The sequence below is a fragment of the Stegostoma tigrinum genome, chromosome 16 (assembly GCF_030684315.1).
Source record: "Stegostoma tigrinum isolate sSteTig4 chromosome 16, sSteTig4.hap1, whole genome shotgun sequence".
NCBI lineage: Eukaryota > Metazoa > Chordata > Chondrichthyes > Orectolobiformes > Stegostomatidae > Stegostoma > Stegostoma tigrinum.
In genome coordinates, this window is record NC_081369.1 from 26546608 (window position 1) to 26566595 (window position 19988).

The 19988-nt window shown below is 38.3% G+C and overlaps 1 protein-coding gene and 1 long non-coding RNA gene across 7 annotated transcripts in view; one reads left to right on the forward strand and one right to left on the reverse strand.

Annotated features, from left to right (window-relative positions):
* LOC125459722 (uncharacterized) overlaps window positions 1-6093 on the reverse strand; it is a 206883-nt gene extending 200790 nt beyond the window's left edge. For all 4 annotated transcript variants that reach the window (XR_009446791.1, XR_007249092.2, XR_007249093.2 and 1 more), the window contains exon 1: window positions 4897-6093. This is a non-coding gene — a long non-coding RNA (uncharacterized LOC125459722). The remainder of the gene's footprint in view (window positions 1-4896) is intronic.
* Window positions 991-19538, forward strand: sall1a (spalt-like transcription factor 1a). 3 transcript variants are annotated; one of them, XM_048546484.2, is made up of 4 exons: window positions 991-1130; window positions 1442-1564; window positions 12979-16397; window positions 17965-19538. In XM_048546484.2, exons 1-4 carry the CDS (start codon window positions 1115-1117, stop codon window positions 18403-18405), a joined length of 3999 nt encoding a protein of 1332 aa, XP_048402441.1. In that variant the 5' UTR covers window positions 991-1114; the 3' UTR covers window positions 18406-19538. The 3 variants fall into 3 exon arrangements, with proteins under 3 accessions (XP_048402441.1, XP_048402442.1, XP_048402440.1); XM_048546485.2 differs by lacking the exon at window positions 1442-1564 and having other exon boundaries at window positions 992-1130; XM_048546483.2 differs by lacking the exons at window positions 991-1130; window positions 1442-1564 and adding an exon at window positions 3888-4603.
* Window positions 19539-19988: the final 450 nt, after the last annotated feature.

The following is a 19988-nucleotide window of genomic DNA, read 5'->3' on the forward strand; positions in this document are numbered from 1 at the left end:
GTAAGCCAATCAAACAATGTTTATAGTTTAGAGGCAGATTCGGCTGGGGATTCGAGAGCAGCGGAGTTTGGTATGTGGTGCCTGATTCATTCTTTATTCCCCCTGCGTGGGTCTTCACTGACAAGGGAATGTGTTCGTCGGCAATCCTACTGCACTTTAATGTGCCATTTGTCTTTATAGACGATATGATTTCCCCCTGCCTCAGCCTGGTTTATAGAGGTGCTGAATAGCCAGCAATCGCCTTCTGTCATTGTCAATATGTTCCCAAACTGATACCAGTTGGTATAGAAACTGAATAAAACGCGTGAGATGGCAAGTTTGTCCTGTTCTTTCCATCTCGCTTCAGGGAGGTAAGAGAACCAGTAGATCAATACCATGTCTTGCATGAAGTTCCCTGCAGCAGCTCCATTTCTCACCCTGGACGTTGATGCTAACTATCAATAACAATAACAGCCTGTCTCAGACAGAATTAAAGTCCCCTGTCCTGGATGTGTGTCTGGTGGCTGTAGATAAACATCTTGTCCTCAAGATTGCAACAAATAAAACGTTTGAAACGCTCTGACCTCTGATTACTATTTCATGTGTACGATTTCGCTGTCATTTCCACACAAAGAAACGATGAAACATATATATATATAACCGAAAAGCTAAATTGTCCAAATGCAGCAAAGACTTTGGATGCTCAGTGACAAAAAAATTATCAAGTGTGTGGATTACTTGCGTTTTTGGGGTCCGTATGCAGTTAATATATGTATGAGTGAATGCTGACAAGCTGTCATCTAAAATATAACGAAAGGCTCCCATAAAGGTGAATGCGTTTATCTCTTCCACAGGTGGCCTGTCAACTGTAAATCTGTAGTTAATCATCTTAAAGAATGTCTATCAATAAGTGTTAAAAGGACAGCACCAGTGGTTTGCTGACAAACAGGTCAAACAAAAGCTATCAGATCTGTTAAGAAACAAATCGAGTTAAAATGTTTCACCTCATCTAGTTAGAAGGTTAGCAGTTTTCGCTGGATTCGCCCCTTAGACCCTCTGGACATTCTGAGAAGCTAGCATCATTTTTCGGCTGTTCCTGCATTAAGTTGGCGCCCTTGGCTGACCCATATTGCTGATGATTCAATTATGTGGTGAGAACCTCTGTTCATGGACAATGATCAATTATACTATGTCAGCAATAATCGAGGGTGATTCAATTGCGTTTCCCTCCTTGTATCGATTATTAGTAAATAAATCAGTATTTGGAGGTGATGGCTGATACTTCACGTTGTAGTGCCCCCGTCAGACCACACTGGACACCATGGCTCTTAAAGCCTCAGAAATCAGAGAGATGGTCATCGATCAGACCTAGAACAGTCCCAGGTCTTTTCTTTCATCACTGACATCAGTGTAGAAAATATCAGCCTGGTCTTAAATAACTTGCATGTGTTTTCTTTTACAGGAGAACGCTACTGTATTGATTGTTACTTAGCAATTCTCGAAACCCTTCGAAATACGCGGATGTCCTTAAAGAACAGCTCAAACTGCAAGTTTGAGGTTTACTGCAGTGCTAAAAACTCTCAGGGTAATCTCGTTTGTTCGCTATTATGATTGTGAAAGTCAGCAAAACTTCAAGGCAAAACAAAAATATTTTCTTTCTAGACTAAGGTTACAACATACAAAAAGTCGATTTGAATAAACTACCTTTAGGGACAAATCTGTAATCTGGTATTTTAAAAACATATATATTAGAAGTACGTTTTCGTGCAACTTCATAAATTTCAGTGAATACTGTGAATTTCACTCGAATGCTTTAATATTCTAGCCTGGAAGAATCTAATTTAGGTCGCCTTTCACATGAGTGGGCTGCAGATCATACATAATCTGTTTCTAGTCGCATCCACACATTTAGATCAATTAACCCGGAATTGATTTTGCTAACTCGGGAGCCTTAAAATATTGGAATCAGTAGTTTATCACGGGTCTATTACAAGTCACACTATAGTGCAAGTTTGTCCTGGAATATATAAATATTGATATGGTTTATTAACGTATCTAATTTTAAAGCGTATGGAGAAATATTAAACAAATATTTTATCGCATGGCTTGGAGGATGATGCGCTTAAAAATGGAAGCAGGAACTCTTGTGTATCCATCACTGCCCAAGTGCCTAGTTAAATATTCCGTGAAAAATAATAGCAACTCAAGAAGCACCTAACCACATTATTATCTTCATTCCTCAAAATCATCCCCAAATGATAGCTTCGTTTGTCTTTCCACTAAAATGAACTCCGAAAACGTTACAGAAAAATTGTCTTATTAAGGAAGAAATAACCGCGATTGAAACATTTGTTTAAAAAATGACGTTATTTTAAACAAGTTAAGAAACGTAATTAATTATTCAAAATGATCTTTTCTTTAAAATCGCGAAGGATCTATCCTGTTCTTATTTTATCGGCATTTTCTCTCTTGAAGCGATATGTTATTAAGCAAGATTTATCCACCGTCAAACAATTTATTTCGGTAATCAATGAAGATTCAATACGAGAAAAATAGTTTCGTTTCAAATCGTATTCTTGCTACAATCTCAGGGTTTTAGGGGTTATATACATTTTAGTAATTTGTTTAGTTAATCAAATTTAAATCTTAACAAACTGCATTTGGATTTTTTCTTTAAAAATACTATTAACAGTCTATTTCGAGTTGAAAACGATACATCAACATAGGGGCGAGAGCTGTTAAAAGTTCGCGGACTATTGAATGTTGTTGACTCTGTTAACGGTGATCTCCCAATATCCTTGTTAATTTGCGCATTTCATCAAATACTCAAAGTGGAAGAACAATAACCAGAATATCGGAGATCTGAAGGCGTATGTTGCCAAGTTGATTCGATGCCTTTTGTTACTACAGAACTTATTTTAAACAAACGGCAGATGCAAGGTGAAATGTGATCATATGGTTGTGATCTGTCAGCGTTATTACAACAATATTGATCTCTGTCATAGGAATATTCCACGGACAACGCATCCAAAGCGCTAATTGGGTATAAATTACTGTGTAAGAAATTCCAAAAGGCCCATTGATATGTCTCACACTAATCAATAATTTACTTTGTTGCAGTCTAACACATCTTCAGTTGTTAATGTATCAATTCGTTCATACGATCGCACACTTTGTGTTTGATATTCCAGTCGTACACCATGTTTGTCAATCCGACCCCCAACCCTCTGCCCTCAAGTCCGTTATAGTTACAGGTAGAAGAGACGTTTCGTTTTTTAAAATAAGTGATCGTCAGCAGCTGAACTCCCACAGCCAGTAAGTTTTAGCCATGGCGACGCCGTCTCCACTGCAAACATAACAGAATTGATAGTAATCGCGGGTGCAGGACTGAAAGCTCAAGCTAACCAACGATTAGTTAAGCGACCCCTGACTGACAGCTGGGATTGCCAATAACTGGCGCATCTTGTGGCGATCGTCACCGGCTGCAAATAGCCAATGCTGAAAGCGCAGGACATAGTGGCCCCGGTGTACAGGCGGAACTTCGGGCAGGAGCAAGCTTCTCAGAATTAACTTCGAAGTTTCCGTAGAAGTTACAAAAAAATGAATTTATTTTTTGACCCTGCATGAGAAACTTTGAATACTAAAGTTTCGCACAAAAGGAGGGGAGAAAATACCGATCAGCATATTAAAAGCCAACTAAAGCACATGACAAACGCGGTATCAGGCGAGACCCCGTGCACGATCCCCTAGTAGTGTACAGCCCGTGCCAGTTCGCCTGTCTCTGAATCTGGCTCGGAACCTTTGATTCACGGTATGTTGTGAAATAACAAAACAAACGCCACATCCTTCCGCAGACGCGCACATGTCTCGCTCGCTTTGGCAGTGCGAGCAGCGATTGAGTCCTGATGCTGCCGACTCTCTCTCTCTCTCAAGTCACACTTAATGGAAAGTAACAAACCAGCTCGGTAACTGAGACTTGTCAATTGCAATTTGAGAGAGAGAGAGAGAACGGAAACAAAAGCATCCACCCTCCTCCCCCTTTACATTTTAAACGCAACGATAGAAATGGGGAAGCGAGTGAGTGGGAAGCGATGGGCACTAAATGCATTTGAACATGACTGCCATTTTAAATAAAGAAAACGGAGACCACTGCTGCAGTTTCAAACTAGCCCTAGCAACCAGGCGCGTGTAAAAGGCAGCCTGGCCGGCCTGGGGTTGCTATGGTGTGCAGTATCCAGGAGCTGGGGCCCCGCGCTCACACACTCACACGGAGCCATGGATTGGGTGAGAGCCCGGAGAACAGGACCCGGAGCCAGAGCGCGCCAGCAAATCACAAGCTAATTGATTTAGTCGAGTAATTTGAATAGTCTTTAAGCCGCGCCTGGAAACGTGCCAATCGGCTTTCAAGAAGCGGATGATTAATCGCAATGCATTATTGATAATCATAATTATACCCCACACATGCGCACTGAAGGCGGCAGGGTCAATTTCCGTAATTTTGCAACTCCAGAATTTGTAATTTTTTATTCGCTTGCTGATGTATCAACCACCATGTCGCGTCGGAAGCAGGCGAAACCGCAACACATCAAGTCGGACCAGGATATAGCATTATCCGCAGAGAACGGTGAGTCTGATTGGGAGTGAAATTGTCCAAAGTTTGAGAGGGGGAGATTTCTGGAGTTGGAAACCTTGAAATTAACACGATTTAGCAATTAACACGTTGCCTCTTGTTTGGAGGCTGCACTCCTAATTGTACAGAAGTCCCGATGTGCTCTCAACCATACTGCTGGGCAATAAGATGAGCGGGGATGCACAACAAATCCACACTTAGGGTGACGGTGCCTTCCGTTACGTTTTATTTTCTCTTTTCAATCTCACACCCTTCAACAAAAAAAAGAGGAAAGTTTAATTTCGTACCTTTTGCGAGAGCGTGCAGTCAAGTTGGTCCAGAGCAGCACATGTGGAATCGAAGTATCACGTCTTCCAAAGTCACCCTCTAGGCTCGCTGGTGGATTTAAAAGGCAGTATTCAGCTGAAATAACGCTGAATGTTTTGATGGAAAGGAGCCCGCAACCGTAGGCTAGGTTTAAAAATAACTTGACTGTAATGATGGCAGCGCTGTGTGTGTCCCAACATGACTTCAGTCACTGGGAGCCGAACACCTTGTTGTAGGGGAGAAAAGAAAAGTTCACCTCGGTTGCTGTGGGTAAGCGAGGCAGAGCCACAACAGAATCTGCGTGACTTTATGGATTGGAAAGTGCAGGCACCCCAGCAGAAAGTGGTTAGAAAAAAAGGAGAGAGAACAAAAAAAAGGAGCGTTTGCTGTAAGCTTCAGGCAATTAACATTTTGAAAGATTTCCGCGGACGTGACCCCGTTGTTTATTTGCTGTTTAACAGAGCAGCGAGTAGTTTACTGCATTTTTTTTCACAGAAACGTCGTGGCCTGTGCGAGAAAGTTGTACACATTAGTGCTTAGCCTGTCAACATTTGGTTTCAAAGCCCCAGCGCTGTGTGTTTTCTTAAGTGCAGAATCTCAGTACGATCCTTCGTGAGGTCCCGACGATCTTGAAAATAGTTATTTGACGCAGTTACTGAAAGCCTCGTTTCCTTGTTCATTTTTAAAAGATAATTCTTGTAGAAATGTAAAGTTCAAGAATTAACTTACTGTGTTTTTTTTGTACGTAGTTGAGTTGCTAAATGTTTATTATCTGGTTTTTCACTAGAGAGAAAAGGCCGGGCAGTAAAAAATCAGATAAGTAGAAAATGATTTTGTTCGCTTTTGCCATTCACGACGTTTCGGAGGAGACTGGTTGTATTTCGTAGCCCCGGGGTTAGGAAGCACCTTTGACTTGGTTTCCAGATACTTTAGAACGATTTTTTGGACGATCACTCACGTCCGCTATGCAAACTCCACGATCGCTCACCCTGTTACAAAAAGCAACAAATTGCACTATTAGGGAATTTGCAGGAGCTGACGTGCTAGTTCGGATGTGTGTGACTCATCCTGATCTGTGAAAGAGCACACAGCGCACTCAGTCTCCTGGATCAGCCAGAGATTTACTATTAAACCAGCCAAACAGCACTCAACCAGGGTTATTCATTAAACACTGCTATCACAACAAAACTACTCGAACATAGGTATGTATCTTCACTTTTCCACCAAATTATCATTGCTTAAAGCCAGTTAGCATTGCAGAGGCTTTAAATATACCCCCAGCCCGTCTTTCAAATTCGTAGAACATTGCAGTTTGTCATTAATTGAGGAGTTAGCGAAGGTTTTATGTACCCTTTTTAAACTTATTGTTGAGATGCTGCAAAGCCATTCAGAGTTTTTGGGCTTGTGGAATGTAGATTGTGTTAAAGACAGACTTGCTCCAGTCGATTCGTACATTTTTACAGGTGTAAGCAAAATATAGTTTGAGATCTTGCATTAGTGTGTTTTGGAACTTAATGTGCATTTCAGATTCTTTTGAAGTGGTAAGTGCTGTAATTTATTGATGTCAAACGTTAAGAAGTTTTATGGATAATTTAGCTTTAGGATTGTTTGTAAAACATTTGCAAATGTGGTGTGGTCCATTGCAGCAACTCAGATTATTTTGTTGATTCCTTTATTGCTAAAAGCAGATCAAAATCATTCGAGCAAATACTGATTGTAAATTGAAAATAAGATGCTTTACTAGAGAAAAAGTTAGTTTAATTGTTTTATTTATTTATGGTACCTCAGCCATTAAATCAGAAAAGGTTACACACTAGAATCATTTATTGTTGGGTCTGGGACCAAAGTAGCTCAATAGCTTACTTCACATTAGAGTTGCACAACAGAAGGCGAGTTTATCAGAATTTCACTCCCAAGAGTTACACAAGCAACAATAATTTGGTTCAAGTGTGTTTTCAATAAAGAAGTCCATCTTCATAAAAAGCAGATTTATGAATATTGTTTCAGCAAGTTACGTGAATGATTGATATTTATGTTTTATTTGAACTTTATTGATCAACTCTGGATTAAACCAAAATGATTTAGTCTACTATTCCTTGCTTGCTCTCTTATAATATAAACTACACAAAAGCCTCATGGATGCAAAAAAGTTTTGTCAAGGATTTTTTTGTACATATTTCTTGTGTGGACTGACCTTGTGTTGTTTGTGTTATGCAGTAAGCTATTATACATGAATATTGATATGCGTTTTTCACACAGTCATGTGGCAACTCGGTGAGTTTGCAATAAAAGAGTGCTTTGTTCTTAGTAACAAGATAAAATTAAAAATTAATGAAAATATTTATAATGAGATTGGTTGGGTTTTATTTTCTATAATTTTTCAGTTGGCAATGTGTGTTCTTGGCATTATTTCTGGTTGGAATGCCCTGTTTATCGCTGCACAGTGGTGAGCCCAGTGGATATTCTATGCATTCTTGGATAAACAGCTTAGTGAGAAACATGAAGAGCTGGGTAAATGATGTGACTATCCCTTTGTTGTAAAGGTACTTTTGGCATTTTCTGTTCTTGCCCTGGCAATGTAGTAAATTGCTGTCCTGTGTGATTCTTGATGTTAGGAGCTACAAAGTACTTTACTGTTATGCTGTTTTAACCTTTGCCTGCCTCCTTCCATCTGAAGGTGACAAGAGTTCACAACACAAGATGTACTTCAGTACCTTCAAATTGACCTCAGAAGTCAGCCCCACAGCCAGCCTAGCAGGATATCAGTAGTTTATTTCAGCTTTAACCTTATCAGTACTAGAAGAACCACTAACACTTTTCCCCTTTCCCCTTAAATGCCAGACCCCTGATGAGGTGATTGACGGGTGGTTCCCACGGCACAGTTTTACCTTACCTACAACAGGGATTCAGTTTCTTGTCACAGTGCCAATGTTTATGCAGCCAAAGCTTGTATGTAGCCTAAAGCTAAAATGCTTTACGTGTGAGTAGGACAGTAGTGCAGAAGTTTATTTTCTCTCAGCTGTTGCAACTGGTACCCCATCTAGTGTTCATTCTGATGCACCCAGATTCTCAGCTGAATGTCGGTATTATTTTATAAATGAACTTCGCTCATCAATCGGCACATCACAACAGTTTGGCACACTTTGAAAGTGTAGTTTCAAAGAGATGATTGAATACTGTCAGTTTGGCGAATTTTTTTCAGTTTACAGAAAGAGAAGTCACTGATTTGTTGGAAGTGATACCAGAAAGGAGTAACTAGATGTACCATCTTTTTAAATTATCTGTTTGCTTTTCATTACGATAGGTCTTGACTTCGAATGTGTATTACTATCAACTGTTGTTTAATTATTTCTTACCAAATTTTATAATTCAGGTCGTCATATAAACAGATATTTCTTAACCAGTGGCATGAAAAATAGCTTGATTCCATGTCCTTTATAGAGCCCATAGTGGTGTATTGTCAATATAAATTGTGAAATTTTTATTTCTTTAAAGGTCATTATTCTTGACTTGTATAAAGTACTAAATATTCCAACCATCCAAAATAAATAAATATTTATTAAACATTTATCACACAGCAGAACAATTCTTGAGGGACAAAGACAAAAATTTATCTTTGATTGGCATCGATAGTGAAAGAAGAACTATTTAAAGTTCACTATGCCACATTTTCTCAAGATTTTAGACAGATAAATTTAAATTGAAAATTGTAATTCTATTGGAGTTCTATTTTTCTCCAAAGTATAAAAATTCAAAACCCGTAAGTAAAATAATGAGAGGCTTTATCATGTTGAATAGTATAGTAAACAGTGTTCTGACATTATGAATTTAGTAGCAGGTATGAGTCATTGAGTTTTATTTTACTTATGAATGCCTTGCTAAAAGATGCAGTTAGATAAATTTTAATGGAAACCTCACATTCCAATATTGAATAGTATTCTGACTTAATATAGTCAAACCACAACAAGCTTGTGGGCCTGTGCTTCAGACTTCTTTCCTGCTGAGTTACAAAACTGATGAATTGGGTCTTGTGATTTCCCACAGTAGTTATTTAGTTTGTATTGGTAATTATTTGTTTAAGTACAGCTGACCAAGCAAAATGAGTTTCTAGAGAGCCTTTGTGTTTTGATAAATGTGATCAAGTTGAAAAATATTTTGCTGTACATGGGGAGCCTTATTAACATGTCAGCAAAAGGGCACAACTTTTTAAGTTTGTCAGTAAATTAGAATCATTTGCTAAACCTTCAGGCTTTGTCGTAATTATCTGTGAAAAAGGAAACTTTGTGTTTGTCTGTGTGTGTGTGTGTCTGTGTGTCTGTGTCTGTGTCTGTGTGTGTGTGTGTGTGTGTTCCAAATAAATGTGTTTGAAAAATTTGTCATTACTTCACAAATATTTATTGGGCAAACTATAGCATGAACATCCGTGTTTAATTTATTCAACAGATGAACCAGTAATTTAGAAAAATCCATCATATCTCAAATGTCATTTCCTTAAGCGCAGATGGCTCTGTGTGTTTAAAAACTTCAAAAATGAGCCAGATGCCAGATAAATCATTCACTTGCTACTTTCATGTTCCTTGGAGTCATCACATTTTGATTTCTTTCCTACAGACTTCAGCTTCCAAGCTCCTTTTTTAAACTTGACATGAATAATAATTAACTTAACATGTTTAATAATTTGGTTGCAGAAATATCAGAGAGGAATAATCTTGGATTTTTTTTTATTATCTGTGGCAAACAAAATGTACATGGAATGCATAGAATTATAGTCATTTTGGATCTGACTGTGCACAGCAATATGCAAATAACTTCTAAAACTTCATTTAAAAGTAGAGCTCAGCAGGTCACAGAATTACAACTTTGTAGGTATTAAACTGAATGTACGGCAGGAGATGACATTAGCGACCATTGTTCTGAATGTAGCCCAGGAACACTTGAGCAGTGTGGCAATTGAACCACATTATTTCAGATGATCTCCCCAATATCTGGAATTAATTGTCCCTTTGCTTTGCTATGGACTTGGATTCTGATGTCATGGCAACTTTCTATTATCTAATTCTGTAGTAAAGGGAAACATGCAGAGAGATAATCCCTGAATTAAACAAGATCAGCTTTCTGGGCCTTCCCTGATGACCACACACCATTGTGAGACAGAAGTTGCTGTCCTCATGCTGAGCAAACAATAGGGATCCATCCTGTCCTTGAAAAGGATGAAGTAGGTTAGAGGGCTGAAATTTTTTGTTTGATTTGCAAATTAATCCCCAGTGTGACTAGAAATGCAAGTAACAGTGCGAATGAAAAAGGAAGTAAAAAGATCTTTCAGTGAAAGGTCTGCATGGGGACAATTTGGTTATCTATAAATCAGATTTTGCATTAAATGTTTCAAATTAACAAAGTAATCAAAAAAGTATTCCCAACTACACAGCCTACATTTTGTTTTGTGAAAAATCATTCCAGAATCTGACCCTGTGAGGTACTGTATAGCCCATTAACCTGCAAAGCTTCTTTTGAACCAGTTTGAGCAATTTAATACTCAAGATTAGGTCAGTCACTGCATAGAACAACATTTTCTATTATCTTTGCTTCAGCAGTCATCTTTAAGGACATTCATTTTACATATCCTTAATTTATATGTTCTGAACATTTAGGTACAGTCTATATCATGTAGAACATTTTCTAACAGATTTCTTCTTTAAAACATTTTGAAGCACATAGATTATTATATTGACACAATGCGAAAAAAATAATGGTTTGAAATTGCATATAATTGAAAATGTATTTTTCTTTATGCTGTGTTTAAGCATTATGTGTCTTTGTTTGTGTTTATATGTATGTGTGTGTATATATATATTTTATGCAGCTCAGTAAATTCTTAAGTGTTTGGGGACCAGAAACTTTATCAATCGGCGGGTGTGTGGAGGGGGGGGGGGGGGGTGGCAATCCGTTCAATATTCACAGAACTAATGTCTTGCCATCAAAGTAGATTGGATTTTTTTTTTGTCACTATTTTTCATAGCCATGACTTCGCGGCCAGGAACCTCTCGTCTACATAGTGTTGTAGTGGTAAAGATCATTGACATTGGACAATATAAATCTCATATTAATACACTAAGGTTTTTTTCCTATGTTTGGGATGTTCAAACACAATGGAGGACGATTTCTTCTCAGCTGGACCTGTCAAATCACAAAGTAATCCTTTTAAATATGGGAAATTTTGTTTTACCTAGCACTCAGGGGTACTTATCATTCACTGTGAAGAAAAATGAGATTTACTTTATGTCTGAGTGTACAGCATCCAAATCAGTTGTAAACTGTACCATTCTACATCTCTCATCATCTTGAGTACAATATTGTTGAGGATTGGAGGGTGTTTTCCACATGTTTTCCTGTTGTACCTTCCAGACATGTAACTAAAGAAGTGAGCAACTTGTGGTTGGTTCATCAGTATTACACTGAACTATTTCAATAGGTAGGTTTCTTGATTTCAGTTTAGCATTTACTTAATGATATGTAGTTCTAATTTGTTTCATGCTTTTAAAAATATTTAGCAAGTTACCCTGGAAATGTTATTAATTTACTTTTTTTGAATGCTTACTGAAATCTACTTTAAAAGAGTTTTGTAGTATCAAAATATCACAAAAATAATTATGTTTCCAAAGCACTTCATTTGCTCTAAAGCATTTTGCGTTATCCTGAGTTCACAACAGGAAATATATAAATGCAAGTACTTGCTTTTCTTCTCATTAAATTGTAAAAAGTTGTTTTATTACACTAAACTCTCTGTGAGTAAATACCCTCAAAGAAAAAAAATCGTTTATAACCTATTAACAAAAAATTCTAATTTTATCTTAACACATATGCAGTTAAATGCTTTTTATAGCACAGAAATTAACTTACAATATAGATTGCTTTGGAGTAAGTCGAGAAATTCTCACTTCGCATCCCAATATGGGAACCATTTCTCAAGTATGAATGTTGTACCAGTTTTACTATTATTCTGTGAGAAACATGGATGCAGTCTTTGATCTGTTTTCATGTCACCAAACAGTAAAGGGCAGGAGTGTGGTGAATTAGTTGCAATGCCGGTGTCCCTTCTCTACACCTGTATTGTTGGATTTGAAAGGTCAGAGGTCCAGAACAATGTAAATCCTGTAGATTTTTAAATTGGTACCCAGTATGTTCACCAAATGTGTTCAGCTACCAAAGTAAATCCAGAAATAAGGTCTGCTAACCTTCCAAAAATTCTTCACCGTATGCTGCCACACTCCACAACAACTAGGAAAGTTAAATAATGGAGTAGCAATTTTGAAATTTCAGAGGTCCTGCAAATTGGTTGTCAAAAATCAATCCTGGAAATATGATAAAATGCTTCAAAAGGTGTTATTTAAAACATTCAAACTAGCTTTTTGTATTCATTTTTAAGGGTCTAATTGCAGGCATATTTTAATACGCATTCAAAATACAATTTTGAACATATTTTCTGCATTATTTTGGACTTAGCCATCTGCTGGTATAATTTTAGAGTATGTATAGAATCCATGGAACATTTAGATATTACACCTCAATATCAGTTCGCTGCAGGCAGGTGACACAGTCTTTGTTTCTCCTGTCATATAGTGATTGGAATCTGAATGATTTACAAATTGTTTTGTGGCAGGGAGTGACCTGTCAAAAACCTCTCTTGTTCAGCTAGAAATGAAAGAAGTTGACAGTTATTCGAGAGTCTAACAAGTCCTCAAATGTTTGATTTGCACCCAGTGGACAAGGAGATGAAATGTATGAAATATTGGAAATCAATATTTTCTATGGAATTTCATTAAGATCCAATGTATTTAATTTGAAGAAATTTATATTTTGATGGATTGTCTGAGCGACTTGATTCACTGAGATTTACTGAATGATGGAATCCAGTTGCAAGCTTTGCAGATTTTCATTCTAATTAATAACTATGATGTTCAAACATTGATTTTTTTTCCACCTTGCTTATTCTGTTCGTGTAATTCATTTGGTGAGGGATCCACTGTCTGCGTGTTGACTAATCTCATGTTCCTTTGATTTTCTAGGAACTCCAGGAGAAGGACATGAAGAACAAATCATTAAAAATGGGGATGCGCATGTCTGTGGCCGATGTTGTGCTGAGTTCTTTGAACTGCCTGATTTCCTCCATCACAAGAAAAATTGCACTAAGAAACAACTGGTTCTGATTGTAAATGAGAATTCAACAGCTCCTTCAGAAGCCTCCTCTCCAAGATCTCCTGAAAATCCTGTTGAAGAAGCAAATGACAAAATTAATAATATACGTCAAGCAGACTGCAATGACCTTGTAGAGCATAAAAAAGTTGACCAGGAAGAATCCATGGAGGTGGACACTTCCAGCATCACTAGCAACAATAACATTAGCAGTTCTAACAGTAATAACAATAGTAATACAAGCAGTAATTATCCCACAATGGGTACCTCAGCTGTCACAACACCTCTACCTCATATAGGTGATCTAACAGCTCTGGGAAATTTCTCAATGTTAAACAGTAATGTGATCATTGAAAATCTTCAAAGTACTAAAGTGGCCGTAGCCCAGTTCTCCCAGGAAACAAGATCTAATAGTGCATCAAACAGTAAAGTTGCTGTTCCAGCACTTATGGAGCAACTACTGGCTTTGCAGCAACAACAGATTCATCAGTTACAGCTTATTGAACAAATCCGTCACCAGATAATCCTATTGGCTTCCCAAAATTCAGATATTCCACCACCAGTCAACTCTTCCCAAGGTACTATAGGAACTGCTGTTAATCCATTAACTACACTTAGTTCACATCTATCTCAGCAGCTTGCTGCTGCAGCTGGGCTAGCACAGAGCCTTGCCAGCCAATCTGCCAGCATCAATGGTGGAAAGCAACTTCATCTACCTCAGAGCAGCCTTGGAAGCACCGTAGCTCAGCCTGGCAGTAGTTCTCCAAAAGTAAACACATCCTCATTGCCTAGTACCATACAGCCCTCTGAAAGTGTATCTACAAATACCATTAGTGGTTCTCAGTTAAACAGTCCTTCGGTATCTACAGTGTCCACACCAGCTCTTGGAATCAGCAGTTTACTAAGTCCTGTGTCCAGTTTGTCCAGCTCACTGCTACCTCAAACCTCCACGTCCACTTCTGTGTTTTCCACTCCTCTTTCAAGCATTGAAGCGACTTCAGGAAACCTTGGCTCAATGACAGCTCTGGTAAATCAAAGGAAAGGCAAGCCACCAAATGTGGTAGTATTTGAGACTAAAAGCAGCTCTGATGAGGCTTTTTTTAAACATAAGTGCAGGTTCTGTGCTAAAGTGTTTGGAAGTGACAGTGCCTTGCAGATTCATTTGCGCTCCCATACTGGTGAGAGACCATATAAATGCAACATTTGCGGTAACAGATTTTCCACAAAAGGAAATTTGAAGGTTCACTTTCAGAGGCACAGAGAAAAATATCCCCATATTCATATGAACCCCTATCCAGTTCCAGAACATTTAGACAATGTTCCAACAAATACTGGTATTCCGTATGGAATGTCTATACCACCTGAAAAACCTATAACAAGTTGGCTGGATAGTAAGCCTGTATTACCAACATTGACCACATCTGTGGGTCTACCACTCCCATCAACCATATCAGGTTTGTCTGCTATTATCAAATCAGAGGAGTGTCAGTCTGTTTCAGTTAACCAGTCTTCTTGTAGCCCTCCTGGCTCAGTCAAGAGTGACTTGGGTACAACAGAACCCTCTGTGAAAAATGCTAATGATTTGGATGAAGTGGAAGAGAGTGCTTCACCTACCTCAAATGGTAAACTAGATGAAAGCATACAATCTGTTAATTCTGTCACCAGCTTGGCTGTCCCTGTCAGTTCAAGTGCATCTGATTCAGGTCTAAGTACTACTTCTGCTTTTACAAGCCCACTTATACCACTTATGTCAGAACAGTTTAAGTCAAAGTTTCCATTTGGAGGTCTCTTAGATACTTTACAGGCATCAGAAACTTCAAAGTTGCAACAGTTAGTAGAAAATATTGACAGGAAGATGACGGACCCGAACCAGTGTGTCATTTGCCATCGTGTTCTTAGTTGCCATAGTGCACTGAAGATGCATTATCGTACACATACTGGTGAAAGGCCCTTCAAATGCAAAGTGTGTGGTCGTGCATTCACTACTAAGGGAAACCTGAAGACCCATTACGGTGTTCATCGTGCCATGCCACCATTGAGAGTTCAACATTCTTGTCCGATCTGCCAGAAGAAGTTCACAAATGCTGTTGTATTGCAGCAGCATATTAGAATGCATATGGGAGGCCAGATTCCAAATACTCCAGTTGCTGACAACTATCCTGAATCTATGGAATCTGACACAGCTTCATTTGAAGACAAAAATTTTGATGATATAGATGAGTATTCAGATGAGAATATGGAAGATTGTCCTGATAGTAGTGTACCAGATACACCCAAATCTGCAGAGGCATCTCAAGGCAGTTTATCTCCATCTCCATTGCCATCAGAAATATCCAGTATTGTAGCTCTTGAGAATCAAATGAAAATGATCAATGCTGGTCTTGTTGAGCAACTCCAAGCAAGCCTCAGGTCAGGTGAGAATGGATCGGCTGATGGAGACCAACTGACTAGTGACTCTTTTTCAATGATCGGGGATATGGAGAGCCAAAGTGCTGGAAGTCCTGCCATTTCAGAATCTACCTCTTCCATGCAGGCTCCGTCCCCAACCAACAGCAACACAGATAGTCGTAGGTCAAAATCACCAAGCTGTGAAGAGAGACAACATAGAACTTTACTATCAGATTTGTCTAATTCAGTGTCTCCAGCAACCACCAATGGTGGTGCCTTAGACCTGACTTCCAGTAATGCGGAACGAATAATTAAAGATGATGCTTTAAACATGCTATTTCCCACTCGAGATCGGGGCAAGTTAAGGAATACATCTTGTGATATCTGTGGCAAAGCATTTGCTTGTCAGAGTGCCTTGGACATTCATTACAGAAGCCATACCAAAGAGCGTCCATATATTTGCACAGTATGCAATCGTGGCTTTTCCACTAAGGGTAATTTGAAGCAGCATATGTTGACACATCAGATGCGGGACCTTCCATCTCAACTGTTTGAACCCAACAACACTAATGTAGGCCCTAATCAGAGCTCTTCAAATGTGGCTGCTAACAGTTTGACATCCTTAATCAAAACTGAGGTCAATGGTTTCATGCATGGGTGCTCCCAGGACGGTAAAGATCCACCTGCTAGCCTTATTTCATCAGGGCCACTGTCTGCATCTGCTATCTCACCTGTCCTGCCAGCACCACAGAGAAGAACTCCGAAGCAGCATTACTGCACAGCTTGTGGTAAAACATTCTCCTCATCCAGCGCTCTGCAGATACATGAGAGAACACATACTGGAGAAAAACCATTTGCCTGTACTATATGTGGAAGAGCTTTTACCACCAAAGGCAACCTGAAGGTATTTTCCGACGTTATCTTCCTAAATATATTAAACTTATGCAGCAACTTTTAGAAACAAACTTAAACAGAAACAGAGCGGTAATTAGAGATATTGTCCAGCTCTAAATGCATGAGAAGGTGAGAACAAATTAGCTGTGTACACTATTTTACCTGATGCACGATACATCGTGTAGTTTTGCATTCTTAAACAAAATTCAATTCTACATATATTTAACGAAAACAATAGTTATAACTATGAATCCCCTTCATTTGCTTTAAAGCCTTTGAAATCTGAAGCATATATTCCTACATTTACTTCAGAACAGTAATTTTCTTATTAGCCTATATTAGGGTTAGTAATACTGAAGTATATTTAGCTATTATATGAATTACAAGAAAGAGGAGCATGAATAGAGAAAATAATAAATGCTTGGCAATGCGTATTTAAATGTCCATGATCCAGGATCAATTGTGGTTTGTTTCAACACAAAGATCCAAAAAAATCCCAAACCATTAAATGAGTCCCGCATACCTTAGCACTTTATGTAGTGACTGTACCTTTTTTCAAACATTTGTGTGAATACATGGGCAAATTGTTTTCAAGGTGATCATTTGTCAAGTTTATAAGTACAAGCAGTATCATTGGCATCTCCTACTGTAGAATTTTGGTTTGGATTAATATCCTGAGATTGATGCCGGCTTGTCCAGAATTAGCACTTGGCCTCTGGCTCAGGTTGGTTTTATCAGTAAAACCTATGTATTTATGGGTTGACCAAGAGCCTGCTGATGTTTAGCGATATCTGCATATTGCAAAAATCTCCACAATAGAGAGACGGGAGAGATATCCAGAGGTCATATTCTGTTTCCTGTGAGAGGTAAGGTTTTGATTGGGCGGTGGAAGAGTCAGGGAATGAGGTAATAAATTATATAATTGTAATTAATGGGTGATCGTAGAGAGACAAAATGTGAAAATCTACATAATTCCAGAATTATCAAAGTGCTATTCATTTTTATTGAAATATTGCAGTATGCTTAAATTGTGTGCAAGTGATCTTTGAAACAATGATTTCTTGCACACAGTAAATAAATTTGATGTATTTTGCATCCTGATGATTAACTGATCACTTGCAGAAAATTGATTTTTGAAAGATTGAAAAAAAAATGCTCAAAAATTAAGTGTGCTTTTGTTCAGTATTTACTTTCAGGAGCTATTGATAACCACATTCTTGTGCCAAATTCCTGTGGCAATTATTACTCTTGGGATTGCCCATGTAATATGAGAGGAATAATAACCTTCACTGCTTGTCTCTGGTGAGCAATCAAGACTGCCAGGTTAAAGATATTTTATCCCTGTCTAATAAAGATGTTTATTCACAAAGTTAGTGATGTCGGATATAATATGAGTTATCACAAGGAAATTGGATGCAGCAGCCTTAGCTGCATACAGACCAGTTACTGACCAGGGCCCAAAGTGCACACATTTTTCTTTCCAGCTTCCATAGATTGAACCTGGAAATGCCTTTATTGGTACCCAATTCATGTGTAGTTGTAAATCTAACTTAATCCTTCTGATTTTGACATTATAGGTTCATATGGGGACACACATGTGGAACAGTGCCCCTGCGAGGCGAGGACGGCGTCTTTCAGTAGATGGTCCTATGGCATTCCTAAGTGGAAATCCCATTAAATTCACAGAAATGCTTCAGAAAGATTTGGCTGTTCGGGCTCGCGATGGAGACCCTTCTTCATTTTGGAACCAGTACACAGCAGCACTAACTAATGGCTTAGCAATGAAGACCAATGAGATATCAGTGATTCAGAATGGTGGACTTCCTCCAAACCCTGCTAGTCTGGGAAATGGTGGCAGCTCGCCAATCAGTGGTTTAACAGGAAGCATGGAGAAGCTTCACAATACTGAACCCAGTGCACCTCTAGCTGGTCTGGAGAAAATGTCAGCCACTGAAAATGGAACGAACCATAAATTCACCCACCTGGTGGAAGACAACAAAGAAATTGTATCAAACTGAAGTGACAGTCAACATTCCAACAATGGAAATAATCTGGGACGTCTTTCAGGCCAATGGACCAAAGTGTTGTGAGAACACCTTTTGTACAATGCCTAACTTTTAGTGCTGTATGAAAAACTTATTTATTAGTGATAACTTTGCTTTGCAAACAAGTTGCAAATGTAAACTACGGTCTTCAGCATCTTGGCCTATATACTAATGGACTAGAGTGCTTTAAACATGTAAGTTTCCTAGCATTTGCAGATCTATTCTGTTAGGTGATTTTTGCCCTTGCATTAACTTATTTTATGATTTGTGAGTAATCTAGTTTTGACATGACTGGCATTGGTACAATGCCTCAAAAGACCATTCCTCAATAAGAAAGATCTGTATATATAATGTAAAGTTTTGGTAGTCTGCTACAGTATTCACAATCAGTTAACTGTTCAGTCATACCTTCCATTAACAAAATAACTGTAAAGTACAGACTTCAAATTGAATGTCGATGCTGTTGCTCTGTAAGCAGTTTACCCTTTACTGTTTTTAACACCAAGTGAAATTGCAAGTTTTTTTTTGTAGGTTAAACCATTTCTGTTCTAAATGGTTCTTTGTACTGTGCTTTTCACTTACGTCATCTTAAATGTTGATGAGTTTCAGTGAAGTAATAAGCACGATGGTCATAGAAGGAAACTCCTGTTATTGTACCTTTAAATACAATAAAGATTTCTGCCCCATAGGTATATTTAGTATAGAAGAAGAAATGTGCTGGACTTTCACATTGCTGCTACGTAAATGCATCTTTTGAACAATTTTGAAGGGAGTAATATGGAGCTAATGTAGATTATGTCTTGTGTGTGTATATATATATATCATAATGACATATGTCTAGGGGAAATCATTAATGTATATACTGTACCAGTAAGTTGCTTAAGACAAAGCTTCATCTTCACCGACCGACGAGAGATAGTGTTTTATTGTGTAATAATTTTGTATTAGGTATGAAAAACCCTTGTGACTGATATATGCACTTTCTTGGAAAGCTGGAAGAAACAATCCAGTTTCACTAAAATTTAATACCTACTAACAGCTGAGGTACTGTAATTCTTACTCATTTAATCAAATACATGAGTTTTGCAACAGCCACCCTTGATGCGTGTGTATTTTTGCTCTCTTTCTTGAAAAAACTTTATTTTGGAGTTCTGTCAATTTGCCTATTTTCTAACCTGGGTAAGTACCCTTTCTAAAGACCGATGTGCTTAATTCGCTAGGTTTATTGGCAGGTACTGATCTGAGTAGTTTCTGAAATATTACAGTCGTTAAAACAATAGTGCGTAAATATGTCATTCCACTGGATGATTCTGTTTAAAAAGTGGCGCTGCGTTGGTTAAAGACAGGGTGGCCTGATTTATGTAAAGACGACTTACCACTAAGCGACCATGGACTAGGCTCAGCAATGGTAAATCGATTAAATACTTTGAAAAAAAACCCACAGCATCAGATGAAATTCGTTATACACGTTTTTTTTAAAGAAGTATTTTGGTAATTCTGACCAAATGCTGTCAACTTAAACTACCAGGTTCCGAACTTGATGCGCAGAGCCTCTT

What these genes read in the sequence shown, in the direction of transcription:
- sall1a (XM_048546483.2), top strand. Translation starts at nt 4,441, where the DNA reads ATGCGCACTGAAGGCGGCAGGGTCAATTTCCGTAATTTTGCAACTCCA. An exon ending in AGCATTATCCGCAGAGAACG is followed by an intron (nt 4,604 to 12,978) that starts GTGAGTCTGATT and finishes TTGATTTTCTAG; the next exon opens with GAACTCCAGGAGAAGGACAT. An exon ending in CCACCAAAGGCAACCTGAAG is followed by an intron (nt 16,398 to 17,964) that starts GTATTTTCCGAC and finishes TTGACATTATAG; the next exon opens with GTTCATATGGGGACACACAT.